Raw genomic sequence first — 14,761 nt, 5'->3', positions numbered from 1 at the left:
CAAAAGATGAAACATTAATGACGATATCGTCAAGACCCACAAGGACCAAAACAAAAATAAAATTATGTCTTTGGTTCTTCTGCTTCATTTTATTGAAAAATAGACAAACGGCAAAAGTTGCCTTCTCCTAATTCCGTCCACTTACATTGGTTGTTATAATCTCACCAAATGCACAAAACAAAAAGTCAACAAACATTTGACTTCAAGATGCATCAAAAGCTACAACAAACACTTCACTTCAGTGTGACAAAGAAAACTATTTACATAATTTTTAACGAGACTTGCTCACAAAGGGATGAAAGCCTAAATATCTTACATGTATACAATTAATGCACATGACCCAATGGACAACAAAAATCTTTTTTTTAATATAACTTTTCACAATTTTTTTTTTACAAATGACACTACACACAGTATATTTCTGACAAAGATTCTCAAGTGACTTTGAGCGTGAACCTGAACCCAGTGATTCATAAACACCAACATGGCAACATCTTCACGCTGTGGCTTTCAGAAGGGCCATGGATGCTGGAGCTATGGCTTAATCTGGGCAATGGAGCTTAGTGTTTGAAGTCACAGCCACTGTCATGTGGACTGACAATGTCACTTGATGCAGTGCAACTGCCACACCCAGAATTTCATAAATGACAATGGATTAAATCACCTTGCTAAACCTTCATGTACCTATTGTCTTCTGTCTACAGTTCCTGAAGTACTGTTAGAACAATAAAATGTGGCATATGACTGGATTCATTACTTTGTCATACATTTATCCAGGGGTAGTATCTTTGGGTGATCTAGCTGAACAGTGACAGTACACGGCATTAACGACAAGAATATCCTGCCAAGGGTGTCACTGAAACCAAAGTAATGATTTTTCCAGATGGTTGACCTTTAAATAAGGAGGACATAGACTCCACAAGTCATTTTTGGGACCAAACTAAACACTAACGGGAGAGATAAGCAGACAGTGTACTTCCTGTGCCCAAGGCAGCCCAAGGCAAGTCATGTTGTCCAAGGTTTGTGAATTACAACTCCAGACATCCTGGAAATGATCCAAAATCCACTCCATGAAAACTTGCTCCGTGTCTAGCAAAGAATTTATAGCAAAGAAATTTAAATCTTTTGGGATTGCCTTTATAAAACAGCTACTATGTTGAAATCAAACTTACGTTGATAAATTTTTGAGTAGGAATATAGCAAAATTGCTTTTTGTGGGTTACTGCAAACTAGGAAAATAACCTGGAAAATATGTGTTCCATCTTTTGGCAAACAAAACTGCCGACAGCATAAAAAAAACAAATAGGCTGGCAAAGCCATATACTTGTACAAGTCTTCACCAATACACTTCCAGTACTACAAGAATTAAGTACCAACATTACATTTTACAAAACCACATTCAGTTTGTTCATGTTTTGTTCTTTACAACAAAGTTCTTATTTGTACAGTTCAACTTCTTATGAGATGAAACTTCTTCATAAAAATTTCCTTTTTATATACAAAGTACTTTCCTTTATACTTGGTTAAACATGAACTTGGATTATAAACATCGTCTGTTCTTTGCACTTCATGTGGCAGTGTCTATTCCGTCTTCATCATTCGAATCGCCTCGATAAACTTCTTTAAACACAAACTAGACAAATTCTAACAATAGAGGGCGCTTTCCTATAAAATCTCAGGACTGCCCTCAATAACTCACTCGTAATGGCACATCACACATTTTTAACACACAATTCCACAATAACCATTATAAATCTCCTTTCTGAAAAGCACTTCTTTTTCTGTGACAGAATTTCTGTCACTTTTACGTTGCCTTATTTTAACAATTAAACAGTTTAATCTTATCTCCCAATTACTCGCGAGACCAACAAGTACATTAACTATGGTTTAATACTTTAGTACTTCAAATTTGCAGTACTTCATTCATGAACATGTACCTTACAGTACTAACTTCTCTAGTACTTTAAGTCTTTAGTACGTACATGTATATCATGACGCACATGTAATGCCAGGATATTTTTCATAATTTTGCAGCAAATTTACAAAAACTTCAAGGCACAAGCTTTTGTGCCAAAATGATGATCAGACTGCAAACCTTCATCTTTGGTAGTTTCAAGGAGATACTAATATCGTACTTTTTGCGTAACTATGGGGATATTTTGTACACATATTGCATGATGTGACTTCACTAAATGTTGCATAACTCACAGTCTAAATAAACACTGACGTTCTAGGAATGGGGGGGGGGGGGGTGCGTAGGAGAATTCCTGAGCATAACAAAGGCAATATTAATCACAGTATCACAACACTGTACTGTCCCTGTAACATTAAGGTACTGTTCTGATTTTGTGAAGCCATTACCAAACCCTTCATGATAATTCATATCATGCAGTTGGTGTCATGCAGTTGGTGTCATGCTGTTGGTGTCATGCAGTTGGTGTCAACAGTAGAGATTATTTTGCACTACACGCACAACACAAGGATAGTGTACTGTATCAAACATTCATCCAGTTTTGAATGACAGGAAACAGCTTTCACTTCCCCACTTTGAGCACTGTTCTCTGTACTTCAGCAGTAGAGGGCCCCGTCATGCACAGAGCTGATATGGGCTGTATCTAGCCGCATCTGAATTACATGGCTATGACTGGAAATAACACACACGTCTATGGGAAGTAGCCACAGCCGCTTCCATAGGTGCGTGTGTCATTTCTAGCCGTAGCCAACAAGTACATGTAATTCATCTGTCAATACATGACTGCCAGAACCAGACTGGAGAGCAAGGATGGTGACATCAGCCTAATGTGTAGCATGGATACGAGTCTAGGTACAAGACATCATCTTCCATTGATAAGCCACACGCTGCAAGACGGCTTCAATGATCATAAAATGTGGAGCTGTTTGTGGTATTTGTTGCAGTATGTACAAGGCAAGAGGCGCTTTGCTATATAAGCTCCACGCAGGGATTATACGCGGCACTGTATTCAGGCCAAATGTTGTAGTTTATACACTCGGAGCCTATCATAAATCAGCAAGGATCAGCTGTTCTGGTGGGTCAGAGGCTTGGGTTCGGTGCTTGGCAACCAATGCTTCTAGTAACTTCAGGTGCTTCTTGACATGCTGCCGGATAAACAAGAAAAAAGTATTAGAGAATATCAGTTGCTATGGTTACGATTCAACCAATGAGCAGTGTAGCTTACCCCGACTTCTCTCTCAATGTGCAATGGAGAAAAGGGGACGGCGTGGGGACTAAGCTAAGAATTAAATTGGGATAAGAGTACAGGGGGATGCTAGTGGTAATAGTTTTAATACATTCATGTGAATGGGTTGTTAAGAGCAAATTAAGTTGACATTATCCTGTCTATGTATGTGTGAGGACATGCATTCAAACATAGCCAAGCAACATATAGAAGTATGACTGCATTCAAATTCATGTACACAGATTAGCAAATGGTGCAGAATTTTAAAAAACCCTCAAAAGCATAGGGGATTTTGGTCTTCTTTCCAGTGGACATAGATCATGGTGCCCCAAGGGTAGGTATTTCTATCCTGGGGTATGGTAGCACACAAAAGGGTTGGGTGCAGAGTGATACGATTAGATGCATGCAAAGTGAAACATGCATTTCAATAAATGACACAAAAACAAAAAATGAGATTGTTACATCTGAATGAAAAGCGTACGTCCAACAGAAATGGCAGGTTACATGTTTGTGACTGGTTAAAAATACACAACACACCCCCTTTTATAATTCCTTGTTAGACACGCCCCTATTTAAGAAAGAACAAAACGGGATAGAAAGCATGCAAGAAATACAACAGATGGAGAAAAAATCTCACCACAAGAAGCAAAGAACTGGAAAACTACAAAGACAGTCACTTTACACCACGATCACTACGTGTACTCAATGCGCTTGGCCAATAAGGCTTCTAGAAGCCTTAGCTTAGACTTGACTTGCTGTGGCAAGAAAGATAATGTACATGGATGATAGAGGGGAGGTTAAGGTACAGGCTAGCTAAACCAAGAATATGATTACTGAGTATGAGTATATAAAGAAAACAAAGTAACAAAGCAAGAAATTTCAAGAAGTAAATAAATAAACAGAGTATGGAACCCAATCCTTTACAATGCACAGGAAAGAACAGTTATTGTACCAAAAGATAGACGAAAGCTAGTTTATTTCATGTGAATTTGACAGCAAGGCAAATTTGTTAGGCTTGCGACAGTTATCACATTCAAAATCTTCTGACATTTGCTCGACTTTACAAGTCTTTCCAGGTATAGTTAACACAACATTCAACGGAACTACAGTATGGCAAGGCACCTGACTATTCCCTTGGCCTACCTTGTATTCATTATACTGTGTTTCCATGGGAACCCTGTCTTCCTTCTGCACACTGCGCCCAGACTCCTTCAAGAAGTTATCCTCAAATTCCTTGAGGACTTTCCGCAATCGCTTCTTGTCTTCCTTGGATTGGTTCTGCATAGCTAAGAGTTCACTTCTGTTGAAACAAATCGATCAAGAAGTTTTTTTAGTAGGCATTAGGCTTCTGTCAATCATTACTTAATTACAAGTCAGATTTCAATTTTAAGCAATAACAAACTAGGTATCAACACAATTACGAGTCAATCACAAGCCAATCACAAGCCAATCATAAGTCATGTCACAAGCCAATTTGCAAGTAACAGGGGATGAGAAATGGCTGAGAACCCCCATATGACTGTTGAATGCAAACAAAATCACTTGTGACTGGTTTGAGATTGACTTCTGATAGTCTTGTAATTCGAGCATGAAAGTTCGTTTCCTGTCCCATTATTATATCAATTAAATAAAAGATACCTTTTTCAGACTTTGGTTACAGAGCTCGTATCAGGAGCTTGCGACACCATCACGGTGTCTTTATCAACTGGTGTTGTTGAGGCCCTCTTGTGATTGACTTGTTAAAGGCAAGTGATTGACTTGCGACAGTCTTGTGACTACATTGTGGTAGTCTTGTGATTGTCTTGTGATTGTCATGAAACTGATTTGTGATTGTCTTGTGAGCAACTTGTGATTGACTTGCGACAGACTCGTGATTGACTTGTGACTAGTTTGTACTGACTTGTGTAGATTTGATTTAAACTCTGCATAACAAATACTCACAATGACGCCTCGTGTAGATTGGACGCTGCCTCCGGTATCGGTGTTGGCTCCTCCCTTCCTCCGCTGCTACTCCGCCTACTATCAGCAGGACTAGGGTAACTATCTTCCAGATCTACATTGCTCAGGATTCCCCTCATGTCTTGAGTGACTGTGAAATCTGTCGTCTGCATTTCTTCCTCTTCTGCCTCGCCCATTTCGGAGTAAAAATTGTGAACCTGGCCCTGAAAGGAAACAACAAGTCACAATACAAGTATTTAGATATACAATCGATGGGCAAAGCAATATTTATTTTAAAGAGGACTCCACATATGAAGAAAAAATAGAACACAGATAAGTTCCAGCTACTACGCGGTTTCACAGGATTTGGAAAGAATTGATTTGAAAAGAATTGATACCCCTTCAAGTTGAAGTACAAATAATGATTCAAATTAGGTTTTGCCCTTTACCGACATATAAACACTGTACACTCAGTGTGTTACCTCCCAAGTGCAAGTTGGAAAAATCACTCAGGTGGGACTTGAACCCACGACCTCCTGCCTTCCAGTGCAGATGACTTACCACTCAACCACCGAGCTAACGGGATCGGTTGGCCGGTGTGAATCTGATATACATAGCTGCGGGTACTGCATTAACTATTTATAAGATGAGATTTTTGCGTCAGGGTGATGTAACTAAATAATGAGCCATTTCTTGCTTACCATCTGTTTTGGTTGGAATTCTTTTGTTTCTTCGTTTTCTTTGATCGTTTGTAGGTCCAGCGATGAGGGTTGTCCATCCTCAGGTTGCCGCAATTCCTGAAACAAAACAAATATCTCTTTGTCTTCAAGAAACTTGGCTTCCTGTTATTATTTCTCTTGATTGCCATCATTTCAAGGCTGGGCTTGTGTTACATAGGTTGTTTTTATAGGTTAAGTGACTTCCTGTTCAAATTAAAAGTCTAAAAGTGAGAACTTTTACTCCATTTAAGGAATGAAGTAAATAGGCAAGTATTGTTTATGATTATTTATTACTTAGACTCCTTACCAGCCTGACAAGGAGTTTCTTGACATTCCTGTAGCGGTCGTATAGCGGCTTCATCAACTCTTTAGTTTCTTTGGTACTCTGCGAATCAAATCAAATCAAATCAAATCAAGTTATCATTCTGACCAACCAAAGTTAAATTTGATCGGTCATAGGCAGGGGAATATCTTTCAGCTGCCAACATGTTATACTGATGACTTCATCAAAGAAAGTTTCTATCTGCATTCTCTACTTAGGTCCTACATGAAACTCAGAACTATAAAGTGAAATGACTTACGGGTCTTCCAAACTTATTCTCCATTTGTAGCAAGGCCTTCTGTATTGCTGTTTTCTCTTCTTGCACTTCCTCTTTGTTCATATTCTGAAAAACCCAAGAGAAAAATACACCAATAACTTTCAAAAGTCGAACTTTATTTCATGATTAAGTCAAGTTGAAGAATCCTTGGTTTTGTTATTTGCTATCTTATGGACTCTGTGCGTTAACCCTCCCACGCAGAAAGCCCATTTAGTAACACACTTACAGTAAGGGGTCCCCCGGGGACCCAAATATTTAGCGCCACGGTTTGAGGCTACACAACACTGTATCCACATGAACACAATCTTGCCATGTCTGTAGACTAAGGAGGTGTATTTGTATACATAGTCTGTGGTCAAGCCGTGCACTGTCTACTCGCAAGTGACCTTGTTTGTGCATGTGTATATGGTGGGTCCCCGGGTGGGCAGAAATTGCGTCGGAGTTTTTTGTGCGCGTGTATATGGTGGGTCCCCGGATGGGCAGAAATTGCGTTGGTCCTTAGCCCAGGTTGTCATGCTCAGATATGCCTGACCCGGGGTCACACACTAAAGGTGACTGCATATATCCGTAGAGGGTGTCTCTTGCTAGGATTAGATGGAAGATCACCAGAATTGGTTTGAATTTTTTTTTAATTAAGGTAATTAACCAAATTGGGTCCCCAAAAGGGCTAGATTCTGCGCCGGAGGGTTAACAAGAGAGGGAGCTTTTCTACCATTTTGAGAGCCCTGTGGACGGGGAAAACCGTATAGCACAAAGTATGCACAACTCATTTTATTCTGAAAGCGTCTGAACGTAAGCGTCAGGCGTCATCATGCGTTCAAATGTCTTGACCATACATGTGGAGTCAGTGACCAGACTAGTCTGTGTTTGGTACCAAGACTTCCACACACCAACCAAATGTGAAGTTATAGGATTCCCAAATTCTATGTCTTGACTACGGACTCACATTTATATCCTCAGGTCTGTTAGCCTCATCTCTTTTCTCTTGTAGTCTGGTTTCCGTCTCCTCAAGAGCAATCTCCATGTTGGTCATGACTGTAGCTTCTTCAAACTGTTTTTTCAGGTTCCGGCCCACCATCTTCGCCGGTAGGGTGTTTGACAATGGAACCTTGGCTTTCGCTGCATTCTCTTTAGCTTCTGCAACAAATTACATGAAATTATCCATTCAGGATTTATACAGGATTTGTCTACAGACTGTAACCATGACAACCCTTGCAGGCGGACATCTTGAATAAAAAAAGCTACCATCTGTCACCATTTATGTTTAATTGATCAAAGTGTCGTACATGTATTAGCATTCTATTAATTTTAGTTATTGTTGTAGTAAATAATCTGTTGCATTTGCATTATATTAATTTGTGACAAATGGAAATAAAAACAATACAATACAACACAATACAATACCATAAAATTATTACTCTAGAAATTTTACCCGTTTATGAAACTGAAAATGACTTTTTACCTTTAAGTTGCTTGTTTGCCCGTTTCAAATCTCCCATCATCTTCTTGATTTGCGGTTGGGAAGTCTTGTGAATGTGAGATGGCTGAATACAAAGAAAAACAAAAGCATGAGGGATACAAAACCATCAAGAAAAGACAAGTTTAGAAATAAGGAACCTTTTGAGCTAAAATGGAGTCAAAAATGCAATATTCATCACATAACACATTGGATGGTTACTTTTTTTAAGCTAGCGAAACTTTACCATGGTAAGCAACTCTTTTGTTCTTTACCTTGTACCCATGTTCATCTTCAAACTCCTCTTCATACTGTCGTATCTTCCGCTTCAGGGTTCGGATCTGCTTAGTAAGTTGCTTGACACTAGTCATGTCATTCTCTTCAGGATGTTTATCAGCTCTCTTGGAGACACTGAACAACAAAACAGACAAACTTTCTTCATCAGTGTTAATATCTAACAAAATGACATCAGGGAAAACCACATAGAAGTAAGTTAACTTTACAAGAGTGCTTGCTTGCAATTTTGTTGCGTGGGTACTTGAGATATTTATTACACTCCCGATGAACAGGAATTAATTTACTAATTTTTCAAAACTTAATTTGCAAGATTTACAAGTGTTGATCATAAAATGCAAGCACTCTTGATCATAAAATATAGCCATGACAAAAAGATGGTGAAGAAATGAAATTGCCTGTTGTCATCAGAGAGTAACCCTGCAAAAAAGAAGTCAAATGTTTTGGGCATTATTTCAATGGTTAAATATTATTTGGCGAACTTTTCAAGCATGGTAAGCTGCAATTGTAAAGCAATACAAACTTTACATGATGTTAAGCATGAGAAAAAGCATTCATGGGTATCCCTATCCCATAGTCCTTTGCACCATGGAGCAAGTTGTGTCAAAGGTCAAGTACATGTAACCATACAAAATGCAAGACAATTTTTCAGCAATTTCTGTCGTCTTTGCTTGTTGGCAGAATGACAAGTACAGTGCAGCAAGAAGTAATGTAAGCAATTGTTAATGCAATAGACATTCGCAACAATAGAAAGGTGTCGTTAATAAAGCATGAGCAAATATTCAAAATCTCTAGCTCTGAAACCCAGGACTTAGCATATGTATTAATGTGCTGAGCAAAGTCTGTAAAGCAAAAATCAAAACTGTTTCTGAAATGAGGTAAGCTCAAGCGGACATGGGTTGACTGGTCTGTAACCATGGTTTCATTTCACCCAATTACCATAGTAAAACAGCCTCCAGTAACCATAGCGACACAGCTTCCTATGATATACATGTAAACATACAATTAGATACCACATATAGGACATGCACTGCACAAGACATGTTTATTTTATAGACTCCTTTTCAGGGCAATATCTTGGCTAAATATCACCACAGTGAAGACAAAACAATAACATCATTTATAGGAAGAATGGACAAACAAAAATATGGTTATGAATTATTGTGATTTTACAAAGCATTGGATGTAAAAGCTGAATGGTACTCATCATTCAGCAACAAATGGTTGCAGGGTACCATTATGTCAGCACAGGAGGGGGCGGAATTAACGACCAGCCACCTCTTTCAGGAAACCAGTCAAAAGCTTGATGAAAGCAGCATGATGAAGACATACAAAATGAGTAACTTTGACCCAGATAATGACAAGGCAATGGTGGATAAGCAAGGTGGATTTTTTAAATGTATTTTTTTTTTTGCTTTGCTTTGGACCCCAGCCAGCAGGTGGAATTAAGGCAAAGTATTCTTGACGATGTACCCACCAGGTCAGTATCGGCTGAGCTGAAGGAGGGGACGGTGGTACGTCCGTGTCATGTGACACACTGCGTAAGTAAAAAGAAAAAAAAAGATACAACATGTACAAGAAACAACAAACAGCAGGACAAATGATCAGAAGTCAACATACACAGAGTGGATCAGTGCGGATCAGAACAAATACTGGAAATAGTTCATCTTTTTGGAAAATAATCTAAATCCAATTGCAGTGATTTTGGTGTCACCTTCAGTCTGCATCAGGTTATAGACATTTTTGTTTAATTGTAAGAACAACTGCATTGGAGCTGTGTCACCTTTTTCAGGATATAACTTTGCTTTTTGTGCCTACATTGTTTGCTCCTTTTGTGGTGTTTGCAAATTGCAGATCATACAGAATATCTTGCAATTGCTTTCAGTGACAACCACACAACCATACAACCATCATGACAGTAGTACATAAACATTGTATACACATGCACAAAACATTGACATTAAATGAAGAAGTTACAATGAGGTTTGATATGTGAATGTGCTCTCTTTAGTGTACACACATACTTGTCAAAGGACATAAGGCCAAAAAAAAAAAATATTCAGTCTCTGGTCAGACCAAAGTTCCGGAATTGACGCGGGGACGCGGCTTTTTTTTTTTTTTGGCTTTCTTTTTTTTTCTTCAAGCTTGGATTGTACAGACAAGGTGGGGTGCTATTTTGCTTTTTTGGTGTTCTCATGTACATTGGTGTCCTCCATAATTTGCCTTGGTGCTCTCAATCATTTGCCTTGGTGCAATTTCCCATACCTTGGTGCTCTTTGGTAAAAAAAAAATTTGCTGTTGGAGCTACCGCGGAACATTTTGGAAAAAAAAAGATTGACGCGCATGATTAAAATCCACGCGCGTGCTGACCAGAGACCGACTTACTTTTTTTTTTGGCCTAACATGATCCATGAATTGGTACAATTTATACAAGGTGAATTATTTGTGACTTTTTCATTTACAACATGACAATATCACTGAGTGTGAACATACAACGTGATGGCCGTATGACAACAATGTGAAAATTAATGGCTGTGATAGTCACCCTGAAGTTACGTAAAGAGTTAGAATGTTATCACGACTACATGCATGCCAGCTATTACATGAATGGTGTATGATGATCTGTAAACAACGACCTATTGCTGCATCCACATCTTAAGACATGACACATGTTTTATTTACACACAAAAAATGCACGTATAAAGTCCAATTTTCTTAGGTCTAAATGGAAGAGGGTGTTCTGGCATTTGTGACATTATTTAAAACTCCGAGTCCCTTTGGGTTTTACCAAGGCAGTCACCTGAATCCAAAACAATCCAATAACAAAAAGTGAAGTTAGCACTGTAGAAGTATCTTCAACAGAACTTAATACACGTACAAGGGTCATTTTGCAATGATGTTACACCCTTATTTTGGCTACAAAACAAAATAAAATTAATGGAAACATGATGTTTTATTAGTTTGCAAATGTATGCACAATAATTGTTGAAATTCCTTTCCGGGTGTGAGCTGTACACATTATCCTGTTCAACAGTCTAAAGATATCGGTAACGTTACGTGCGTAAAAAAAGAACAGCGAACATGAGATCTGATAACGTCCATGTAATGGTTCATGTACTGCCTATATATAGACGGGAGACTTTAATCTCCAGGGGCAATTTTACAGCAGTTAAATATGAATACAAGTAGTTATGGAAAATACAAGTAAGTTTTGAAATCCTGTACATTGACCAAAATAATATTAAAGGGAATATACAACATTTGCAAACATCGAAAAATAAAACAACCAAGTTTTTACGAAAAACCTTACTAGGATGTTGGTAAATGACAGTCTCAAGCATCTTGTAAAATTATGGCACCTGGTGTGAAGTCATTTTCAAGAAAATGGTATTTTTGTATAAATTTCCAACGGTGGTCGGCCGACCAGCGTTGGAAAAACCTAACTATTTTTCAACTACTGCTCCAAGTTTACCATTTTTTCAGTCCAAATTTTGTTTGCTATTGGTTACATGTTCATGAACGGCTGCAGGCTAGCTAGATTGGTTCCCTTGCCTTACAATTTTCCATCATCTATAAATTGATTCATTTTATCTTTTGTGGAGTCAGGGAACCAGACTACATGAACAATTTTGTTTTTCTTGGTTTTTTCCAACCTTTTCGAACACAAAACTTAAAAAATGTCAGTGTAACAATATTTGATCAATTATACTAACCCCTCAAATAGTTCATTTCTGAAAATTACAGCAAAAGCCAATGATGTACATTCCCTTTAAAGAAAAATCGGCAATGAAAATGACTCAATTATGATACTACATGTATATGAAAACTAAAGGTGTGAGCAAAATAATGCAAGTTTTGATAACTAAAATACATGTAATGTTTGTAAACAAGGGGGTGATCAACAGAATATCATACATGGGGGGGGGGACATGCAATCTAAATTTAAACAAAAAACATGCAAAATTATTCTCCCTGAATCAGAAAAAGCAAAAACTAAAAATAGAATGAGGTTTAGTATGCAGGTCAAAACAGGACACCCCCCCCCAAAAAAAAATATATAATAATACATGTAAATAAATAAATCTGAAGCTGTAATTTTCGATTACTTTGACAAAAACCTAATTTTCATTTTTCTGGAAGTATGGCATGTCTGTCAGGAATCCTGTAACTGTTTCTGCTTCCTGGCAATAGAGGGCGCTTATCATACCTACAGTAACCCATAACTACAGTAGCTCATTCCATGTGTGACGTGTACTCGGGGCTTGTATCATCATTTAGACAAAAAAAATGTAAAAAACAAGGCCACAGTTAGATGGATGTTGGTAGCATGGGATAAACAGGTTGCCATGGGAACTGCATCAATGATGAATATTAATTTCTATGGATTCAGACCTGTTGAAGCTGAATGGAATATCTCGGGCTCTGGGAGAGGGTGGGGCTTCCTGATGGCCAGCCAGACTACAGGACACAAACGGTGACAAACACCCACAAACAATATCAAAGTCAATGATTGTTAAGTCTTTGGATTCCAAATGATACCTTTGAACAAGAGTTTGCTGGGATGACATTTTCAGGCTGTCTAACTTTTAGAAATTGGAAACTAAAACTTGAAAATACTCTGGGTTACTCTGAGGAGGTGGGGAAAGAATTATGATGGATCTTAACACAACTAAAATGGGAATCATCTTGTCTTTTTGATATGAAAAAAAAGCATCATGTGGGTTATGGAAACAAAATGCGACTTATGAAAAACTGTGCAAAAAACATCTTAAGTACCAGAAACTGAAATACTAGTACAATAAACGATTCAAAACAAACAAAATCAGTCAGTGCACATATCAAGTGGTATGCTGATGGGAGAATAAATCGCCCACACAAACAAAGGTCACGTAGCAATTTTCCATAACTCAGACCCTGTGCATGAGTACAACTTCCGAAAAAAAAGATCTGCAGACAAGAACAAAGCAGTTTCATTTGACAGCACAAACAGGTCTGAGCACTCAAATATCCTTCAATTTTCAGCACTGAGGGTACATGTACTTATGCACAGACTCCACAGGGTCACAGTGATATACATCATGAAAGGTGCAAGTTACATGAGAATCTTAACACTCATTGTGATCACTGTGAGCAACAGATAACTTACTGTGTGATGGTTTGTAGTTTGAGTGAGCGCGGTGATAGCATAGCTTCTTGGTTGCCATCTTGGAAATGTCTTGACTTCCACGCTGGAATGGGCTCTACAAAGTCAAATGAACAAACAATGGGAGAATGACTTTATAATATTGACTTTCCAAGTCAGTGTGAAATGGACAGAGCCCAATTATAGACCAAGTTATGAATGTTATACAATTTTAACACTTTTTTTAATGCAGAGGGAAAGCTTGAATTATTGATGATTAAAAAACTCCTCAGTCTGACTGGACTTACAATTTGCAGATATGCCAGCCATGGATGTCTTTCCATGAACGACAATGATCAATAAAATATAGGACAGCTGCGATCTAAAGAAAGGGAGCATTTGAGTGATGCCTACCTTCACCATCTGTGTGTTCATGCAAGCTGGTCAAGTTTAGCGGTGGGACAGTGTGCTCGCGTCGTTGCGGTGATCTCGGGGGTGACTTCGCTACGTCCTTTCCTCCGTTCATCAAAGCCTCCAACCCCCCAGATACACCCTGGCTTGGCTCCACCCCTAACATGGCAGGCTCACCGTTGAAGTGTTTCTTGCGTGGTTTGGGCTGGGGTGTGTCCTGGGGTGTGTCTATACCCTCCCCTGGGGGTTCGGTACCCGGTATGATGATGGATAGTTGCTCCGTGAATGGTCGACTTCCTTCCTCAGGTCTCAATACAGACTCTGGTTCCGGCGTCCTGCTTTTCCTACACAAGATATTTTAGTAACAAATAATTTTAAAACATTTCCTCTACCGATTTGATGTAAATTTGTATTGCTTACATTTTTTGTCACCATGAACATATTTCAATATTAACATTTACTGAGTTGATTTGTTCGTACCTTTTTGAGGGTGACCGTCTATTTTTGGGAGGCGCTACTCTTCCAGCTGTTAACTGCAACAAATCAAAACCAATAACAAACACAGAATTAAAAATCTCTCAATAATTGATCAGAGAATATAAATTTCTGTAATTTCGGCAATTCATTGAGATACACGTATGTCATGCCAATTATAGACTTGTTATTAGTTATCTAGTACTACAAAAAAAATGAATACAACATACCGATTTAAGAGTTGGAGAGTTGCAAGACAGACTGTCAAAATCAGCATGGATTCCTGTGACTAGAGGGTCACTCACTGGCTGATGAGAGGGCTTGTCCTTGCTGGACAATCTACTATTGCTGCAAAGACAAATATTACAACAGGGTCAATTTTCATTGCTATGTAGAAAAATATAGTTGTGCTAGCTACAGAAGAAAAAGCTGATGAAATGTTATCAGATTTATACATGTATATCAACAAAGACACTGACAAAGACATTGTTAACATGGGATAGCTCAGTTGGTAGAGCATCAGGTATGGTATTCCGGAGGTCGCAGGTTCA

General features: G+C 38.5%; 1 protein-coding gene across 9 annotated transcripts in view; it reads right to left on the bottom strand.

Annotated features, from left to right (window-relative positions):
- Window positions 1-62: 62 nt before the first annotated feature.
- The window catches only part of LOC119731733 (protein FAM13A-like), a 30,590-nt gene continuing 15,891 nt past the window's right edge, over window positions 63-14,761 (bottom strand). For 6 of the 9 annotated variants that reach the window (XM_038204965.1, XM_038204968.1, XM_038204969.1 and 3 more), the window contains 15 exons: window positions 14,441-14,558; window positions 14,217-14,269; window positions 13,740-14,080; window positions 13,350-13,443; window positions 12,596-12,661; window positions 9,681-9,740; window positions 8,185-8,320; window positions 7,916-7,997; window positions 7,400-7,590; window positions 6,436-6,519; window positions 6,162-6,239; window positions 5,837-5,932; window positions 5,139-5,359; window positions 4,341-4,497; window positions 63-3,117 (listed from right to left, as the gene is read on the bottom strand). In XM_038204965.1, coding sequence (XP_038060893.1) covers window positions 3,019-3,117; window positions 4,341-4,497; window positions 5,139-5,359; window positions 5,837-5,932; window positions 6,162-6,239; window positions 6,436-6,519; window positions 7,400-7,590; window positions 7,916-7,997; window positions 8,185-8,320; window positions 9,681-9,740; window positions 12,596-12,661; window positions 13,350-13,443; window positions 13,740-14,080; window positions 14,217-14,269; window positions 14,441-14,558 — 1,876 coding nt within the window. In that variant the 3' untranslated portion in view covers window positions 63-3,018. Of the gene's footprint in view, window positions 3,118-3,834; window positions 3,953-4,340; window positions 4,498-5,138; window positions 5,360-5,836; window positions 5,933-6,161; window positions 6,240-6,435; window positions 6,520-7,399; window positions 7,591-7,915; window positions 7,998-8,184; window positions 8,321-9,680; window positions 9,741-12,595; window positions 12,662-13,349; window positions 13,444-13,739; window positions 14,081-14,216; window positions 14,270-14,440; window positions 14,559-14,761 lie in introns of all 9 variants that reach the window. The other 3 variants (XR_005271484.1, XM_038204970.1, XM_038204972.1) reach the window with 3 other exon arrangements.

This window comes from Patiria miniata, unplaced genomic scaffold, assembly GCF_015706575.1.
Source record: "Patiria miniata isolate m_02_andy unplaced genomic scaffold, ASM1570657v1 HiC_scaffold_24, whole genome shotgun sequence".
Taxonomy (NCBI): domain Eukaryota; kingdom Metazoa; phylum Echinodermata; class Asteroidea; order Valvatida; family Asterinidae; genus Patiria; species Patiria miniata.
The sequence above is the reverse complement of the archived record's forward strand: the minus strand, read 5'-3'. Positions and strand labels throughout refer to the sequence as shown.